Genomic DNA, 20,623 nt, shown 5'->3' on the forward strand with positions numbered 1-20,623 from the left:
ATAAATTTATCTGGACTATTATATTTCATGGAAGATTGAGATATCAAATCTTCTAGATATGTATAATATATTTGTCCATTTAAATTTATATTTTAAAAGATATTCTAGTTATCTTTTTGTTACAAGATATCACAAATATATTTTATATATATGTGATATTGTAACTTGTGACCACACACAACACAATCCTACACAAAGAGTTTGAGAGAACACCAGAGAAGGCTTGGAGGTTTGGAGCGTAGATCCAGTGCAGAAGAAGATCGAAAACACGCTTCAAGGGTAATCTCTAATCTCTGTGTTGTAATTAATTAATTCGTGTTAAATACGTAGAACAATCGACCCTGTGCAGTAGAGATGATTGAGATCACAAAAAATCAATTTTTGTGATCAGATCTTCTCGATCTTGGCTAACAAAATCGTGTTAAAATTATGAAATAATCCGACTTTTACAATCAGGCGTCGTGAATCCCGATTTGGTTTTTATTTCTAACTCTTTCAGTAAGCCATAAAGCTAAGAATTTAGACAAAGAATATGATGAAATATTCATAATAAATTGGTGAACATCTAATGTAATTATGTTGTTAAGAATCGTAATAAAATTTTTAAAACAAAAATTCTTGTTTGAGTTAGAGCTCAAAGCAAGGATAAAATGAGTTGAGTAACTATTTTATTTTAACAACAAAATGAAGGTAGGAAATTATCCAGATATATGAGAGAGGTCACCTACCTCACACGCATACATATATATACTCACATACTAATACTGTAATTTACAAGCGACGAAAAATTCCTAAACTCAACCAAGTATGTCAACATATCTTCGGTCCCGCCTAATACATTTGGTTGTAGCTTTCCAAGCTTGTATATGCCATATTTAAGTGCATTTTCCGCGAAGAAATCAGTTGCGCTTCTGAAAATAGTTTTGCTCCTCAAGTTTCTGGACTAGAGCCGCCTTCTCTGGTTCAGTCAACGCGTTGAAAATGAAAACAGATTTATCTCCAATGTCGTCCTGCGAAAGAACACTTCTTTATTTACATATCCGATGAAGCTAGTAGCTCTATAGGGAAAACAGTCCACTCTATGTACCTTGATTGGCTGAGTGAACTTTCTGCCAGCAAACACCACAAAGAGCGCCATCCAAAAGCCCAAAATGGTCAATTTTGTGCCATCGTCCATCAAACCACTCTGATTAAATGTCAGTTCGCCATTGAAAGCGGTATAAAACATTGTTGGGAAACCAAAACTATACAAATATCAAGACTCAGGTGATCCCATTTGATCATACAACTATTTATGTGTGTTGCTTGTATTGCACAATGATCGCAATGTGATGCATGACGCATTAAATAGTTTAAAAGATATGAGATTTACGGTTACTGCCAGCTATAACTATTAACATAGAGGCAACCGTTTGATCCTACATATTGGCCAAAACAAGAAAGAAAAAAGTAGCATTATGCAGTACCAAGTGCCCCAGCAGAAGCGCTGGAATAACGAAAGTGAGCACACCTGCTTCCAGCTTTCCATAGCAGAGTCCTACATAGGTTATTGATTTGTTGATAAGATAAGAAACACAACACAAAATGATTGAGATCTTAAAAAAACTGAGGAAAATAACCTTCTTTGAACACAAGACCGGTTAGCGCAGCAAAGAGTGGGCCAACAAACCATACAGCAGCTGGATTCTCCACAACATACTGTACTAAAGTCGTACCCGATGGCTGTGCCAAAAGAGCATATGTCGCCACAGATCCCAAAGCACCAATCAACCACAAGGTTTGCAGTGCCTGCTTAATCTCTTTGACATATATGTGAATCAAGTACAAAGATATCCCCAATCCACAGCCTCCCAAACAATAAAACAAATCCAAATTTCTTGAAATCAAATCATGCACGGTTCCTGGATCGTGGAAAAAAGCTGTTGAAGATGCAATTACAAAAGAAGTGGCAGCTGTCACGAGTCCCGTCCTATACAAAATCACTTCTTGGATATCAGTAGACTCGACTGTCCATGGTCCATAGGCACCTTGATACAAAATGTTACTCGGTGTCTCTGATGATTCGGATGAGCTCCCACCCTCTCCCACGGCGCCAAGTTCTGTCTTTGACCTGCTACCTGAATTTTGGCAGAGGACTGCTGAAATTTTTCAGAGGAAGGTCGTGAGATTTGAAAAAGAAATCGAAAATGAGATGTTTATCATGATTATAATCACCAATCACCTAGCTACGACTAATTGTTTCTCAGCAGTGGACTATATTTTCATAATCTAATTTCCATTGTTCAACTCATGGTCATCGTGCAATGCAAGATTCAGTAACAGATCCGGTAAAAGTCATTACTGCATAAATTGCTTATTTAACTTCACAAAATAAGGCAGTCCGTCTGGCAATGGAAACCGAGTTATAGTCTATTGTGCTTTCATCACTTACTTTTCCAAAACAACAGCACATACATTAACAAGTACCAATCTTTTAGCTTAAATAATAACACACGTTCTAAACAAAATGATCGATTTAGGCACCGCTTGGTTCAAATGATGAAACTATCAAATATATGGATAACATAATGATTTATAAATCTAATTCTTTCGAAGAATTCGTGTCGAAGGTCGGATGTCTTCGCAGCAAAACAGTGGCTAAGTTTAAAAGAGCAGAAAGGATTTCATTCATTCTGAACAAGAAAGCGATAAAATATACATTCCACATGAAAACCTTAGGGGTGTCGACAGGCTCAATAAATGGAGCAGACAAGTTTGACAAAAGGAAAACGTGGTTGGCATTGTTTGACTCAGGAAGTTTCGCAGAATTGATGGAATACGCGTTTTTAACGCATGTTCACACGGTTAGGGGCTCTATAAATAGAGCTCCCTCCTTCATTCTGAAATCATCCCTTCTTCGAGTTTTCTCTCATCTTATAAGCATTGAGTGCTTAGTTCTATAATATTTGTGAGATGTTTGTTCTCCTGTATTAAGAGAGTTTGTGTTCTCTTTGGAAACACAGTGAGTGAGTTATACACCACAAAATATTATAGTGGAATTTCTTTTCATCTTGCCCGTGGTTTTTACCCTACTAATTTTTAGGGGTTTTCCACGTAAATCTCGGTGTCCAGTTTATTCTTTATTTTCGGCTTTTATTATCTCAAATTCCGCACGTGGGACCAACAAGTGGTATCAGAGCCTTGGTTTAAAATTTCCTAAAATTCTGAGTATGCTCTGTGGTTGCAGCTTAGACTGATCCTCCACATCAGAAAAGATTTTTTGAGATTTTTTATTTAAGGCGGGATTATTTTGTCTGGTCTACTAAAATTGTTGTAGACATAATGGCGGGAAGGTACGAGATAGCAAAGTTCAACGGAAGCAATTTTATGCTGTGGAAAATAAAGATACAAGCAGTTTTAAGAAAGGAGAATTGCTTGGCGGCTATTGGAGACAGACCGGTGGAGATTGCGGATGATGGAAAGTGGAATGAGATGAATGACAACGCTGTTGCCAATTTACACTTGGCTATAGCAGACGAAGTTTTGTCAAGTATCTCTGAGATAAAAACAGCTAAAGTTATCTGGGATACTCTAACAAAGATGTACGAGGTCAAGTCGCTACACAATATGATTTTCCTAAAGAGAAGGCTTTATACTCTTCGGATGGCGGAATCCTCATCGATGACCGACCATATCAATACACTAAATACTCTATTTGCCCAACTCACTTCCATGGGGCATAAAATAGGGGAAAATGAACGTGCGGAGCTTCTACTTCAAAGTCTACCAGATTCATACGATCAACTTATCATCAACATTACCAACAATATTCTTATGGGCTTTCTAAGATTCGACGATGTCTTAACTGCGGTTCTCGGAGAAGAAAGCCGGCGCAAGAATAAGGAAGACAGGTTGGTAACTTCGAAGCAGGCAGAGGCTTTGCCGATGATAAGAGGAAGATTCATGGACCGTGACTCCAGTGGGAGCCAAAGGCGAGGTAGATCAAAGTCGAGAAGTAAGAAGAAAAATATTTACTGCTTTAAATGTGGCGGTAAAGGGCACTTCAAGAGAGAGTGTACGAGTATCGATAAAAGTTCTCAAGGAAATGTGGCCAGTACTTCAGGCAGTGGTGAAATATTATTCAGCGAAGCAGCAACAGTTGCGGAAGGCAGGCACAAATTTTGTGACACATGGATAATGGATTCAGGAGCGACGTGGCATATGACGTCTCGGAGAGAATGGTTTGATCATTATGAACCAATCTCAGGAGGATCTGTATTCATGGGAAATGATCATACCTTGGAAATCGCTGGGGTCGGTACTATCAAAATTAAAATGTTTGATGGCACCATTCGCACCATACAGGAGGTACGACATGTGAAAGGACTGACGAAAAATCTTTTGTCCTTGGGGCAATTGGATGACATCGGGTGCAAAACTCGTATCGAGAATGGGATCATGAAAATTGTGAAAGGCGCGCTTCTGGTTATGAAGGCGGAAAAGATTGCTGCAAATCTGTATGTACTTTTGGGAGAAACACACAAAGAGGCAGAACTAGCTGTTGCATCAATTGGTTCAGGAGAAGAATTAACAGTGTTATGGCATAGAAAGCTCGGGCATATGTCAGAACGAGGGTTGAAAATTCTCTCAGAACGGAAGCTGCTGCCGGGACTTACAAAAGTGTCACTACCCTTTTGTGAGCATTGTGTTACCAGTAAACAACACAGATTAAAGTTTGGCACTTCTACTGCCAGGAGCAAAAGCATATTGGAGCTGATTCATTCGGATGTTTGGCAAGCACCGGTTGTATCCCTAGGAGGAGCGAGATATTTTGTCTCGTTCATTGATGATTTCTCTAGGAGATGTTGGGTGTATCCAATCAAGAAGAAATCAGATGTTTTCCAAGTCTTCAAAGATTTCAAAGCGCGGGTTGAACTTGATTCTGAAAAGAAAATCAAGTGTTTGAGGACTGACAATGGAGGAGAATATACCAGTGACGAGTTTGATGCATTTTGTCAATATGAGGGCATCAAGAGACAGTTCACGACGGCTTACACACCTCAACAGAATGGAGTGGCGGAGCGGATGAATAGAACCTTGTTGGACAGAACAAGAGCTATGTTGAGGACTGCAGGTCTAGAAAAATCATTTTGGGCGGAAGCAGTCAAAACCGCTTGTTATATTATCAATCGTTCTCCTTCAGTGGCGATTGATCTGAAGACTCCGATGGAGATGTGGACTGGGAAGCCGACAGATTATTCTCATTTGCATACATTTGGAAGTCCGGTGTACGTTCTGTACAATGAGCAAGAAAGATCAAAGTTGGATTCGAAATCCAGAAAATGTATCTTCTTGGGTTATGCTGATGGAGTAGAGGGGTTTCGCTTGTGGGATCCTACTGTTCACAAGCTTGTCATCAGCAGGGATGTTATCTTCGAGGAAGATAAAGTAAAGGGAGACAAAGGCACACAGAATTCAGAAACTACTATTTTTCAGGTAGAAAATAAGACAGACGAAGGTCAAGTTTCTTGTGAAGCAGTACCAGAGCACGAAGAACAAGAACAAGTTGAGTCTGAGGTTTCCAATGTGAGGCGGTCAACTCGAGACATAAGACCACCAGGTTGGCTTTCAGATTATGTCACTAAAAGCAACATTGCATATTGTCTATTATCAGAGGATGGTGAGCCATCGAGTTTCCACGAGGCTACTCAAAGCTCGGATGTATCCTTATGGATGATAGCAATGCAAGAAGAGTTGGAGGCTTTAGACAGGAATAAAACTTGGGATCTTGTTACACTACCACGAGGAAGGAAAGCCATTGGAAACAGATGGGTCTATAAGATCAAGCGTGATGGCAATAACCAAGTGGAGCGGTATCGTGCTAGATTGGTGGTAAAAGGGTATGCTCAGAAAGAAGGCATTGACTTCAATGAGATATTTGCTCCTGTGGTTCGGCTTACAACAGTCAGAGTGGTGCTGGCATTGTCTGCGGTGTTTGACCTACATCTAGAACAGTTAGATGTGAAAACGGCATTTCTTCATGGAGATCTTGAAGAAGAAATCTATATGCTCCAGCCAGAAGGTTTTGCGGAAAAAGGCAAAGAGAACTTGGTTTGCAGGTTGAAGAAATCTCTGTACGGTCTCAAACAGGCGCCGAGGTGTTGGTACAAGAGATTTGATTCCTATATCATGAGCCTTGGATACAACAGACTGAGTGCAGACCCTTGCACGTATTTCAAGAGGTCTGGTGATGATTATATCATTTTGCTGTTGTATGTGGACGACATGTTGGTAGCAGGCCCCAACAAAGATCATGTCCAAGAATTGAAGGCACAGTTGGCTAGGGAATTTGATATGAAGGACTTGGGACCAGCAAACAAGATTCTAGGGATGCAAGTTCACCGAGACAGAAGTAACAGAAAGATTTGGCTTTCCCAGAAAAATTATTTGAAGAAAATCTTGCAACGCTTCAACATGCAAGATAGTAAGCCAATTTCGACCCCTCTTCCTGTTAACTTCAAGTTATCCTCTGAGATGTGTCCTAGCAGTGAAGCAGAGAGGATGGAGATGTCTCGAGTACCATATGCATCAGCAGTGGGAAGTTTGATGTTCGCCATGATATGTACAAGACCGGACATTGCTCAAAGCAGTGGGAGCAGTTAGTCGGTATATGGCGAATCCTGGAAGAGAGCATTGGAGCACTGTTAAGAGGATCCTTCGATACATTAAGGGTACCTCGAATGTTGCATTATGTTATGGAGGATCGGATTTTACACTCAGGGGCTATGTCGATTCAGATTATGCAGGTGATCCTGATAAGAGAAAATCTACTACTGGTTATGTGTTTACACTTGTAGGAGGAGCAGTAAGCTGGGTTTCAAAACTGCAGACAGTTGTGGCGTTATCTACAACGGAGGCAGAATATATGGCAGCTACTCAAGCTTGCAAGGAGGCAATATGGATTAAAAGGTTATTGGAGGAGATCGGACACAAACAAGAGAATGTTTCTTTGTTTTGTGACAGTCAGAGTGCCTTGCACATCGCAAGGAATCCAGCCTTTCATTCTAGGACTAAACACATTGGAGTACAATTTCACTTTGTGCGGGAAGTAGTAGAAGAAGGAAGTGTGGATATGCAGAAGATACATACAAAGGATAACATAGCTGATTTTCTGACCAAGTCAGTGAACACTGATAAGTTTGAGTGGTGTAGATTCTCAAGTGGCCTAGTGAAAACGTAAGCAGCAGGGAATGACAAGATTGAAAGGATGTGTGGAGATGTGTTTGATTCTCAATCAAATCTCCAAGTGGGAGAAATGTCGACAGGCTCAATAAATGGAGCAGACAAGTTTGACAAAAGGAAAACGTGGTTGGCATTGTTTTGACTCAGGAAGTTTCGCAGAATTGATGGAATACGCGTTTTTAACGCATGTTCACACGGTTAAGGGCTCTATAAATAGAGCTCTCTCCTTCATTCTGAAATCATCCCTTCTTCGAGTTTTCTCTCATCTTATAAGCATTGAGTGCTTAGTTCTATAATATTTGTGAGATGTTTGTTCTCCTGTATTAAGAGATTTTGTGTTCTCTTTGGAAACACAGTGAGTGAGTTGTACACCACAAAATATTATAGTGGAAATTCTTTTCATCTTGCCCGTGGTTTTTACCCTAATAATTTTTAGGGGTTTTCCACGTAAATCTCGGTGTCCAGTTTATTCTTTATTTTCGGCTTTTATTATCTCAAATTCCGCACGTGGGACCAACAAGAGGTAGTACGAGGAAGGAAATTACCATTACCATTACCATCGGGATATCCAACCCTTCGGTTGCGACGAATAGTCACCGGCGAGAACCCATTTGAAGGTATCATTTGTCTCCGTCCATTTAGCGAACTCGGCACCGGGATTCCAAATCCCAGCTTCTTCAATTAAGTAAACAAAACATTAAACTCCCAAGAAAGATCTAATAAGTAACAAGCAATCAGAAGTACGATGAAGAAGATTGAAGAAATACTCTCACCAGGAATTTCAATGGGTAGCTTCGGCAGACAGTCCGCACGCATGAGGACGGAGAAATCAGTGGCCACGGAGGTTTCCGGCCACTGGAGCTGGTCAGAAAATGTTGGCAGGGTAATCCAACAGCTGAAGTTGAAGCCATTAATTATTCCTCGACCTGTAATGAATGATCATTCAGGTGTCCCTGTGAAGGGGAGATAAGACTACCGATTACATCAAAATATCTACTTTTCGACCGAGGAAAAAGAAAAAATAATTATAAAAAAACTCGAATATTCGAAAAATCGGATCCTTGAAGTTTAAGATAGACAACTCAAGGACTAATCGAGTATGTTTTTTGTTATATGATCTCACGAATCTTTATTGTAAAACGGGTCAATCTTATCAATATTTACAATAAAAAATAATCTTTATTGTAAGACGGGTCAACCATACAAATATTCACAATAAAAATAATATTTTTAACATAAAAAATAATATTTTTTCATTGATAACCTAAATAAGATATATATTTCACAAAATACGACTCGTGAGACCGTCTCACACAAGTTTTTGCCGGACTAATCTCGTATAATAAATAAAGTTAAAAAACACATTATGTATTAAATAATCAAAATATATTATATATATTTGTAAGATATATAAATGTCCAAATATTATAAACTTATCTATACGCATTGGATTGCATAACTTGTGATACAGGTACAATAAAAACTGCATTCCTCCAGCAGTAAAATTTCACTCGACTGATATCCCATATGAGTTGCAAAAAGAGTTTAGCATTCATTCCTTGATAATCAGGATACATTATTACTTCAATGATCATCAATGCTACACGACGAACATATTTTATTACTTTACCTACAAACTATCATCATCAATATGTGTAGACATGCAATTATCGTGTAAATCAATCATAGATAAATGACCACCTTTAAAATGTGATATTGATGACGTAAATCACAAAATCTCCAAACAAGGGTGTTGTCTTTGTTCAACTGTGTGTGAATCATTTACTCTGGTCACTGATTCACTATCAACCATCACCACAAATAATTGAAACATCTGGTAATGTGAACATTGTTCTATCACATCTAAAATGAAACGTGTGTGTCACATGTCTTCATTGCTCAACAAAAATAGTTTTGTTAGAACATGGTTGTGTAAATGCTTCCCAACATACAATATTTAAATAAGATCGTGTTCCAAAACTGTTGATAAAATATGTGTCTTTTGTAAGTACAAGACAACGAGATATTCTTGATATCGCATAAGTGAGTCCACGATCAGAAGTTTTGTTACTCGATTGGATTGCACTAGAAATCGCAAGCGATTTGTACGTTGAGATTGCAGCATCCAAATTTTCAAAATCCGGAGTCGGCGCGAAGCGGAAGAAAGCACTTGGCCGAATTTTTATTAAAAAACACTTTATGTGGTCGTGACTCACTTGAGGAATTGGAGAGAATTTTTGTTTTGTTTTGTGTGCAAAAATTAGGTTTTTTATTATGAGTCCTAGTGGTGTATATATAGAGTGAGACTCCTAATCCAATTAGAAGTCTCTCTCCACAAGGACTCTAATAATTTCGTTACATTAAAACTCTCATATAATTAATATATATAATTTATTTATTAACTTTTAATAATACATGATATAGTAATATCATATACACATATTTTATATCACCATATAAAATAAATATGTACATTAATTAAATTAAATAACTATTATTTAATTTATAAATTAGCGTCTTGGTTAATTCAATTCTAGACTCCTCTAGAACATATATGAGAATTTTTGTATGTCAGTAGTCATCACTACTAGCACTATCATTTAATCAGTAAATTCCAAATTCACATAAAAAATGATTCTGAACTCATTACAACCTCGGTCGATGATCCGAGAGCGCCATATACCGAGGATACAAATCTTGTTCATATAATGAAAATAGAAAATTCAAAGATCAATTTCATTTAGAAAATTTGGAACTTATTATATATGACAGTTATCATATTTGGCAGCCGCGTTTTAGTGAACTCCTTTACAAAACAGACAGTTACACTCTCCTTCTTTATTTAGCAATCATGCTAACTTTCATTTCTTCCATCTTATGGAATCAACTCATAACTCCTTTATAAGCTTCTTGTTTGATCTCAATCAAACTATAGTCGTCAAATTTCAACTCCTTGAAATTTGACTATCCCAACGAGAACACCGAATCCGATACTTGTGTGATCCTCAATGGTTCATAGATACAGCTAGCCGTGAGTTCACATGTGCATGTGATTCAGAATAACATTTATTCTTATTTGGGTTTACCCTAGTTAGCATCATTCTTTTTACCAACACATTGATCATGAATTTTAGAACTCATTTCTGATTGTACCCATCAGATCATGGTAAGAGCGTCTGTAGCATCGCCCTATTATCCCCTAGGTATCACTGATAGTGCCTGCAAAAACCCTTAGTCATGGTTAGCATACATTACGGTCCATTCAACACATATATCTCGATCGAATATGCAACCATTGGTATATCGCAACGAGAACACCGAATCCGATACTTGTGTGATCCTCAATGGTTCATAGGATATAGCTAGCCGTGAGTTCATATCTGCATGTGATTCATAATAACGTTTATTCTTATTTGGGCTTACCCTAGTTAGCATCATTCTTTTTATCAACATCTTGATCATGAATGTCAGAACTCATTTCTGATTGTACCCATCAGATCATGGTACGAGCGTCTAGTAGCATCGCCCCATTAACTGATAGTGCCTGCAAGAACCTTTAGTCATGGTTAGCATACATTACGGTCCATTCAACACATATATCCCGATCGAATATGCAAGCATTGATATATCGAGAGTTGCATATAATTCGATAACGATGCGATTTATCTTTGAGTACTAATAGTGGCATGATATGTGCAACTAAGAAAACATATTTCCCTAAAGCACATTTCTTGCTTTGGCCAAAGATTCCTTGCACTATCAACTCATCAGATCACATATGATATATTTACTCATAGGCAAATGGTGAATCCCCGTCTACAATGCATTTGCTTATACGTATTTCAAAACTACACCAAACTCGACACCTGATGACCCTCGATAGAGTCGGTAAATGGATCAAAGTGCATGTTAGTACGTATAGTCCTTTACAATGTCTCAGGTCAAAGGACTAATGGTGTACAACCATAACTGCGGACTATTCCATTTGATAAGTGAGAACCACTTGAATAGTCTGAGAGATGGTTGTTCAGTACATCATCATATGATCACTCATCTGTGTGAATGGGTATCTACATGCCATTGCCAATGAAACATGACGTTTACACTATGGATGCTAGTTTTGAGCTCGAGCGACTTTTATCCTTATTTTAGGTGGCTCAATCGACTAGGAACCTGTTTGGAATATACGGTACACTTCCTAATGAGTTTCATTGTCTTACGTTGAGAGACAGACCTCATGATACCTATTGTATATTCAAGGGCTTTATCCAGCTTGCATGAGTATACAGATAAAATATAATGTCATAGTCGAATATAATCGTAAAATATTTAAAATAGAGATTATTTTACAATAGAATCAATAAAACTCGAGTCACAAATTGGTTTGCCGAACACCTACTCTAACAATTCGTGGTCAGGAAGACAGGAAGAGGGCGCTCCTTCAAGAGCAAGAAATGCTCATTATGGAGGGGTTCAGTCGACCCTACCCCTGCGGGCATTGCCCGCAGGGGTCGATCCAACGGCTCGGATTTTTCCGAGTCAATTTTTTTTTTTTTACATGGAGGTGGACCCGGATCACTCACGAGTAGGGTGAAACAAACTTTGTGGAGGCGACTTCACACACACATATACACATATACACACACTCGTGATGGATTATTTGTAGGGTCGATTATGATCCAGTCAACGAGTCCAAACATAAATTAGGATTCAATGTTCGTATAAGAAATATATAGTTTCAGTTCCCTCGACCTTCGTCCTATGTTTTTTCCATCTAAGCAAAGTGATCTTAGAAACCCGAAATTGTTGACATTGAATAAATTTAAATAGATTTTCAAAACAAAGATTGAAAAAATCATTATGTAAGCAGATTAACAGAGGATTCAAAAATAAATTAGAACTATATATTATTTATGATGTACCAAGTACCGTTGTTAATTATAGGATATATAATAATATTATTTTCAAAAAAAATATGATAATTAATATTAAACGATACAGATATTTAAGAATAAAAATGGTACTTTAATTATATTTCTGAAAATTGGATCCGGTACCCTTTTTATTCAAATCGGATCCAGACATATATTATTATTTTTTCTATAAATATCTTTATATTCCTAATTAATTATGATAAATTTCCAACTCGACTGTTCATTCTACTATCAAATCTATGTATATTCTCTAATTCAACTTTCAAATCTTCATACATATTAATATTGTTCTTATTTTAGAAATCACAATTTTCAATATATGTTATATATTTTTCTCCAAAATCCATTTTCTTAACATCTCTAATCCTATAAATTCAAAAGAATTTTGAGGAACATATTATATAATACTCAGAGTAGGTCTCTTGTGAGATGGTCTCACCTATCTTTATCTGTGAGACGACTCACCTATCTTTATTTGTGAGACAGGTCAACCATGCCGATATTCACAATAAAAAGTAATACTCTTAGCATAAAAAATAATATATTTTTTATTGATGACCCAAATAAGATATATGTCTCACAAAATACGATGCGTGAGATCGTTTCACATAAGTTTTTGTTTAATACTAATTCACTTGTATTTTTAAACTTACTTAATAAATGGTATATAATTTCATTTAAATTCAAAAGAACTTTGAGTAAGTTATCATTTAATAATTGCCTCTTAGACTTTTAAACGATATATAAAATACAATTTAATTGTAAATAGTTTGTTTAATTTTAAAACATAAAGGTTGAAATTAAAACAAATTAATTGACATAATGCCTATGGCCTGCTCGTCATATAAATATTTATTCAAATAAAATTCCCATTATTTGACATTCCATGTTTTCGACCAAATAAAGCCATATTTCCATTTTATTTTATTTTTAAAAAAACATCATATTTCCATTTTATTTTTATTTTTTAAAAAAATCATATCTCCAATTTTTAATTCCATGCGACAAATTCTATTCACCAAACAGAAGTAAATCCTAATTTTTTTTTTGTATTAAAAAAAAACAAGAGGAAGCGAATCCAACATTGAATCAGATTACATGGGAATTGTTCTAAATTATGAGTAAATCTCTGCATTAATCTCTCTACCGTCTTGCTGGGCTTGCCACTGACACTTAATCAATCCTATTCAATTCCGAAACCACCTTTTTTTCTCGATCTTGAACAATTCTTCACGAACTTAACCCTCTTCCCGATATAAATAACCCCAAACCCTCCGCCATTTTCACTTATTGTATCGCCCATTTCCAATTTTCTGCTCTCAAGCCACGAAAGATTCAAGAAACCCTCGTAAGTAATGGCAGGAACTGTTAGCCCACCTCTGAAAACCCACAAATTCTTCTTTTTGACGCAGATTTCCCTCAGAGTTCTGGCTTTTGCAGCGTCCTTGGCCGCTGCATGGATGATGCTCACAAACAAGCAAAATGCTCTGGTTTACGGCATCTGGGTTACTGCCAGTTACAGCTACTGTTCCGCTTTCAAGTGAGATCTTGTTTAAGGCATTTTTTATTTACAGGAGTTTCGGTCGATTAACTTCTGTACTTTTATGGGTAATTTGATTTGATTACGTACGTACACCACTGTTTTGTTTTCAGGTTCTTTGCGTACGCGAATCTCATAGCTTGCGCATTCTCCGTCGTGTCTCTCTTTCTCGCTTCCATCTTCCGCTACACAGCGATAAATTCGACGAGTTACTTCGCCATGTTCATTCACGATCTGGTGAATATATAATCAACTATAAATCATTTTGCGAATAAGAATGATAACCCCACATTAAATTTGGTGGAACTTTTTTCCACAGATTATTACTCTTTTATTGATGGCGGGCTGCGCGGCGGCCACAGCGATCGGTTTCGTGGGGAAATACGGAGTCAGCCAGGCGGGTTGGTTGCCATTGTGTGATCATTTCCCTCCGTTCTGCAACAGAGGCTCGGCCGCAACCATGCTTTCTTATGCTAGCGTCTTATTCTACATGGTTCTTACCATAATTTCTGCGAACAAATCGCGTCAGATACAAGTTTGATCGCCGAGGAAGACGAAGAAGAAGATGAAAACACAAAATGTGGGAATATTTTTTTCCTTTTTCTTCCTTTTATTTTTTATGTTGTGATGTGGAAGTTGAACTTCTTGTGGTGTGTCTGGTTGTGTCTTCGTTGTGCACACGAGGTCGTATAATAGAGTTGATGGTTTTATGATACTGTGTGAAAGAGACGACTATACATATGGATCGGCGCCTATATGTATATGTTGTTATAAGACACTTAAAAAAATTTACGCATATTTTAGAATATATTGATATACTGTTGGGGTAATTAAATGAGCTTGGTGTGCAATCTACTGAACACAGAATTGTACTTTCTTTATAAAGATTTTTGATCTGACGGGGTGACTCTAGATTAGTCAGATGAGATGAGCTCGGGTGGCCTGGTCTAGTGGAATGGGCTTGGCCTGGCCTGATGGGATGAGTGCGGGTGACCTGGTCTGGCATGGGCCTGGCCTAATTGAACGAGCCCGGATGATCTGGTCTGATGGAATGGGCTTGGCCTGGTCTGATGGGATGAGCGTGGATGACCTGGTCTGGCATGGTGGGATGGGCCTGGCCTGATGGGACGAGCCCGAGTGGCCTGGTCTGGTGGGATGGGCTTTGCCTAGTCTGATGGGATGAGCTCGGGTCAGATGATTTACACACACTCAACAAGAAAAAAATGTCAATAAAGTGTTGGAAAAGTCTCAGACATGACCACTCCGACGTACAGTCAGTATATGGTTCATTAGTCTCTTATGTTTCAAAAAATTTGTTCAAAATGGTCCTCAAGCATAAATATTTTCAAAATATACCCAAATTACCCTAGATTATATTTTATTAAGGACTTATTTTACTGGACCAAAAAATTGTATCAGAACCTAGGCAAAAATTACTCGAAACATCCAAAATTATTATTAATGTGTAATTAAATATTTGAGGAGGAGATTTGCTCAAAAATTATAGATCTGAACCTAGATTCGAGATTAAATATTTACAAGATTTATTCCAATACATTGGAATATTACAAGACTTATTCCAATACTTTAGAGAAATCCAAAAGATAAAACAAAATTATATAATCAACTATACTATGTACCACGTTAAATTGAATAAATCATTGAAAAACAAGAAAAAAGTTCTTGGAACATTAAAGAATATTCAAATAAGAATTCAAATATTAGAATAACAACTCAGTTTTAGTTAAAAAAATCTCATAAAGAAGGTTACCACCATCTTTTGGTATTGAACTTTTATAACATCAAAGAGGGAAGACCAAAGTGATACAAAAACATTTAACCGACGGCGATAAAACGACCAATCTCAACAAAATTATCTCAGAAAAACAATAATCTGATGGCAACTATATATAGGATTGATCTGGATGATCTAAAAGATCTCGCAGAGTCTTTTGCAAATCTTAAGCTTGTAAATATTAGAATGAACACAACTTAAGTGGTGAACAACCCTTAGTTAGTAGAATACAATAACCACTTAGAGAAAGTGTGAGATCCTATAACACAAATATGGGAGGACCCCGAAATGATTTTCAGGTTGGTGGAAAAGCACACATAGCGGGAATCGGGTCAATGAGAAGTCAAATTCTTTTGCACCAAATACCCTATGGGAAATCTATTTTGGAATCAACACATCCTTATGGGGTTGTACTTATCCTTGTTGTATTGAATTTAAAAAACAAAGTATATTTCGTAGATGATTGGACATCAGCTTTGAGAATCACATAAGGAATACTTAATCTCAACATAGAAGGATTCATTAAATTTTTAGAAATGAGTATTATGAGATTTGTTAAAATTTGTTGGAACCTGACTTCGGTAGAAACCAAAGAGTTGATCCTAGCCGGAGAATTTCTTGGCGAGATAGCAGAATGAATGATTACCCTATTTAAAACACAATTTATAGAGGTAGATTGTTTCAACAATCAAGATACGTAGAAGAAAAAAATATAAATTTAAGTTTTGTATAGTCTTGAATTACATGACATATGTTTAGTAGATGAATACATTATGTTATTCGTTAAATATATATATGTAATTCAGGTGTTGGAAAAATATAGCAATTCAATTTTTCTTTGCTAAAATTCCAAATCGCTGCCAAAAAATACTAATAAGAGAATACGTCCATGGAAATTCAGATACTCAAGTTAGTTTAGCCTTTTTTCTTAAAAGAAAATTGGTAGAATAATTTCATATAATAACATTACAAAAAAATTATAAAAGATTAAAAAGAATTAATAAACGTACTTATTTATGTAGTAAATAAAATTATCTTCTAATGATCATTGGAAGTAAGTCACAAAGAAAAAAAAGAAGATATTTAGATATCATCCTTATGCCATAATTGAAAGAAGTAGAGGTGGTTCTTGGAAACCAAGAACATTATGGTCTATAAAAAATTCCAGATCTTACAAACCTAGGAAAAGAAGTATATTATCAAGAAGTAGGATGTCATCCCAAGAATCGAACTCATTTCGAAGCACGAGACATATACCTACAAAAAAAACTTTCAGAAGAGCTCACATCTGAGCTAATGAAAGTTTTAAAAATTGTAATTTTTGGACATGTGGAGCTAGATATCACATTTGTCAAACTGTCCAAAAAATGCTAGGAAGGGAATAAAACGCTTTGAGCCAACTCCGGATGTTGACGAATAAGTTTATTTCGAAGATTTTGTTCAAGTATAACAATTTGAGGATATTGGCTCGGACGAAAGTATATATGAAGAATAAAAAGTCATGCGTTAGGGAGAATCTGATGGAACATAATCAGAATCTGACTAAAGATGAAATGTTTCGATACGAAACATATGAAGATTTGTTTAGTTTCTTTTTCAAGACAACTACACCTCATAAAATAATCCAAGATCGTGAGAGAAAATCTTATCTTCAAAGATATCAAAGATTCTCTATAAGAAAAGTAGAAAAGTACTTATGAAATATTGACCTAAAAACAGAAAATACATTTAATATATAAGTTTCATAAGGAAAATGACAATCCTAATGGAACTTACAAAAAAAACCAAATAGAGATGTAATTAATTCCTTCTAAATAACAAACGAGGAATTCAAAAACTCGGAGTAGAAATAGCACAAACTATGTCCTAGATTCACTTTGGTGCCATTCAAATTATAATAAAATCAACTTTTAAAGAAGAGATAGATTCACATATCGACATTGCTATATGCGATAAAGAATATGTAATCTTCAAGATTCAATACCAGGAACTATCTCAGAAAATCTATGGGCATTTTAAATTGTAGGAGTAATTTATCCAAAAATTACCTACAACCTAACACATAGAGATTTGTATCAGAGCTTTGACGTTGCATTAAAACTTCAAAGAAAAATGGCTAATGAAATAAGGAAATAGAACATATTTTATTACCTATCAATTTTATACGCTATGTCTAGTACAAAAATTCAAAATTGTCATTAAAAATGATTTTATTGAAATATTAGAAATAATTGGAAAAATTGCTCTGACAATTTATCCAGCGATAATTGAGTTCATTTTAATACATGAAACAAATATCCATATCCGAGACAAACCAATTCCGCAAAGAAATCAAAATCTTAGACTGGTACCAAGAAGACTATCTTTTCAAGGAGATAGAATCACAAGTCACATATGGGTAAAAACACTTGTCCAGGAAGCCCAACATGTACTCAAAAGTTTTTCAACAATAAGAATCTTAGATGTCTAGAAGGATGGAGAGACGTAGAAATAATATTTGATATTACAAGGCAAATAAATCAATTTCTTTATAATACTATATACTATTTGGAACAACATATGATAAAGAATTACCAAGGACTGATAAACATCGGTGAATTAGAAGTTTATATCAAAAGAATTACAAGAAAAGACCAGATCAATTGGTTCTTGGACTAGAATTTTTCGAGGAATACAAACCTTAGAAACATCTAGAGAATGCAATAGAATTCATGGTAGATGATAGAATGTGGAAAATCCAACTACCATGAGCCCATTCTCGATATGCATCCCAGTAGCAATGTTATATGAATAATATAAGGCGGAATATTTTGTTGCTTACATTTATTCAGGGGCGTAAATATGTAGAGCAAAAAGATTAATTTTTCCAAAAAAAATTGGAAGAAGAATTACTTCAATTTGCTTGACGAGAATTTTTCCAAACTAATCTTGATCTTCTGTAAATGGATAAAATAAAAACAAAAATTAATCGGAGGTTCTGGACAGATACCTAGGTATAATATGAAAATACCACTGATTTATTTTCAGGACACAATAGCTGAAATTTTGTTAGGAAACAATTTCTTACGAATGTTTAAATCTTATACACAAGAAAATGATACTAGAAGATTAGTATTCACAACAACATGTGATCATAAAGTAATAATCCAGAGACTAAGAGAATAATTTTAAGAAAAAATTTTAGTCTATTTTTGCAGCAAGCGTGATGATAAATGTAAACTTCTAAACCCAAAAAAGAAATATTCTAGATGGTTTGGGAAAACAATCCTCCAATTAAGAGCGTATCAAAACCTCCAATAAGAAGAAAGAAAATTTCTCAAGATAGCTTTACACCACAAGTAGGGGTGTTCAAATTTCGGATAAAATCGAAAAAATCGAACACTGAATCGAACCGAAAACCGAATTATAATTCGAATATAAATGTTAAAACCGAAATTTATTTGGTTCGGTTTCGGATTATATATGTCAAACAACCATATATGTCAAAACCGAACCAACCGATAAAACCGAAATTTTGTTTTTATTATATATTTTTTAGAAGATATCATATTAATGATGAATTATTTTGAATAATATTTAGTTGATTGTTGTTTATGTAATTCATTTAGATTTTATATTTAAATGTTTTCTAAGAAATCATATAAAAAGATAACATATTATATTTTATAATATATTTATCTTATTAATTTTAAAATCGAAATTACCGACCGAAATAACCGAACCATTTCGGTAGAAAACGAACCAAACCAAAGAAAAAAGGTTCGGATATCGGAGTATATATTTATAAAACGAAAACCGAAATAAAAAACTAAAAACCGAACCGTATCAACCGATGAACACCCCTAACCACAAGGATGTAGAGTTTGATACAAAAGTATCATTTGAAGATATTAAGAAAATTATCAAAGAAAATTACAATGAAGATCCTTTGGCATGATAGAACGGAAATCAAATCCAAGTCAGCATTAAAATAAAGGAAGGCAATGAATATGAGTTCGTCATATGTAAACCTATCCCTTGAACATAAATGATCGAATGATATGCATATTATTATCAAGGAACATTTAAACATTGGTTTAATCAAAGCAAAAATATAACATACAACAGTTCAGGATTTCTGGTAAGAAATTACGATGAAATCAAAAGGAACAAACTAGATTAGTTATTAGTTATCAAGAGTTGATTAAATTCTGAAGTTTGATGTGAATTTCATACCTTATATGAATCATTTAATCAATTTTTTATGTAATACAAAAATTTATCTAAATTTGATCGTAAATTTTTCATTTTATCAGATTCGGGTGAAGGAAAAAAACAAAAAATTCACAGATTTCTCAACACCGCAAGATTACAATATTTGAGATGTACTACCGATGAGTTTGGCTAATGCACCCAAGATATTTCAAAGAAAAATGAATAATCTATTAAAAGATTATTTTAATTTTATATTTGTTTATATTGACGATTTTTTAATAACATCTAAAAATATAAAGAATATATTAAACATTTAAATGTTTTCTCTAAGTTTTGTAAAAAATGACTAGTCCTATATGTAAATAAGACAATCATTGCAAAGGTACGGAATTTTTTAGATGAACTAAAAGAGAATAAATAACTTCAAAGTTTCTTATGAGTTGTTAACTTTTCTGAAATGTTCATTAAGAACCTAACAAAACAATGAAAGTTTTAGTCCATTACTGAAAAAATTCAAGATTTATATGGATAGAAGAACACACTAAGAGACTTAGTCATCTAAATGATATTTAAAAAAATATTCAAAAATGGATTTTACTCAAGATGAGGATGATCTCGTATTATATATAGATATCGGTTATAATTCGAGGGCAGAGCTTCTTACAAAGCTCCCACAAGAAGAAGAACAATCATGCAGGTATTGCAGTGGACTATTCTTAGATGCAGAAGTCATATGATGACATATCAACGAAAATGAATTTAATGCAGCAAAATAGATTTTGAAAAATGACACTTATTTTTACTTGCAAAGAAATTTACTTTAAAAGTTGATACTACACATTAAAAGTTTTCTTGAAAAATAGTATCACTTAATGAAAGTAGATTATAATTCCGTTCATTTGAGAACTTCCATAATCTCTTCCCAAACCATACTTGAAT

General features: G+C 35.3%; 2 protein-coding genes across 14 annotated transcripts; one reads left to right on the plus strand and one right to left on the minus strand.

Annotated features, from left to right (window-relative positions):
- Window positions 1-653: 653 nt before the first annotated feature.
- On the minus strand, window positions 654-8,215 carry LOC140822877 (uncharacterized). 13 transcript variants are annotated; one of them, XM_073183825.1, is made up of 6 exons: window positions 7,995-8,215; window positions 7,767-7,896; window positions 1,620-2,138; window positions 1,511-1,537; window positions 1,088-1,186; window positions 654-1,010 (listed from the first exon to the last, which is right to left on the minus strand). In XM_073183825.1, the coding sequence occupies exons 1-6, from the start codon at window positions 8,130-8,132 to the stop codon at window positions 994-996; spliced, it is 930 nt and encodes a 309-aa protein (XP_073039926.1). In that variant the 5' UTR covers window positions 8,133-8,215; the 3' UTR covers window positions 654-993. The 13 variants fall into 13 exon arrangements, with proteins under 13 accessions (XP_073039926.1, XP_073039917.1, XP_073039915.1 ...); XM_073183816.1 differs by having other exon boundaries at window positions 1,467-1,537; window positions 1,620-2,135; window positions 7,767-7,893; window positions 7,995-8,210; XM_073183814.1 differs by having other exon boundaries at window positions 1,467-1,537; window positions 7,767-7,893; window positions 7,995-8,210.
- Window positions 8,216-13,373: 5,158 nt separating this feature from the next.
- On the plus strand, window positions 13,374-14,408 carry LOC140824555 (CASP-like protein 1F1). The gene is made up of 3 exons (XM_073186132.1): window positions 13,374-13,695; window positions 13,809-13,932; window positions 14,015-14,408. Exons 1-3 carry the CDS (start codon window positions 13,511-13,513, stop codon window positions 14,234-14,236), a joined length of 531 nt encoding a protein of 176 aa, XP_073042233.1. The 5' UTR covers window positions 13,374-13,510; the 3' UTR covers window positions 14,237-14,408.
- The last annotated feature ends 6,215 nt before the right edge of the window (window positions 14,409-20,623 follow it).

The sequence above is a fragment of the Primulina eburnea genome, chromosome 2 (genome assembly GCF_022965805.1).
Source record: "Primulina eburnea isolate SZY01 chromosome 2, ASM2296580v1, whole genome shotgun sequence".
Lineage (NCBI taxonomy): Eukaryota > Viridiplantae > Streptophyta > Magnoliopsida > Lamiales > Gesneriaceae > Primulina > Primulina eburnea.

Bases quoted from the DNA above. Each gene is read 5' to 3' on its own strand.
- LOC140822877 (XM_073183812.1), bottom strand. From the start codon at position 8,132: ATGGCTTCAACTTCAGCTGTTGGATTACCCTGCCAACATTTTCTGACC. The intron at 7,897-7,994 runs GTGAGAGTATTT...ACTTAATTGAAG, and splicing joins GCTACCCATTGAAATTCCTG to AAGCTGGGATTTGGAATCCC. The intron at 1,011-1,087 runs GTACATAGAGTG...GTTCTTTCGCAG, and splicing joins AGTTCACTCAGCCAATCAAG to GACGACATTGGAGATAAATC.
- LOC140824555 (XM_073186132.1), top strand. From the start codon at position 13,511: ATGGCAGGAACTGTTAGCCCACCTCTGAAAACCCACAAATTCTTCTTT. The intron at 13,696-13,808 runs GTGAGATCTTGT...TTTTGTTTTCAG, and splicing joins AGCTACTGTTCCGCTTTCAA to GTTCTTTGCGTACGCGAATC. The intron at 13,933-14,014 runs GTGAATATATAA...TTTTTTCCACAG, and splicing joins CCATGTTCATTCACGATCTG to ATTATTACTCTTTTATTGAT.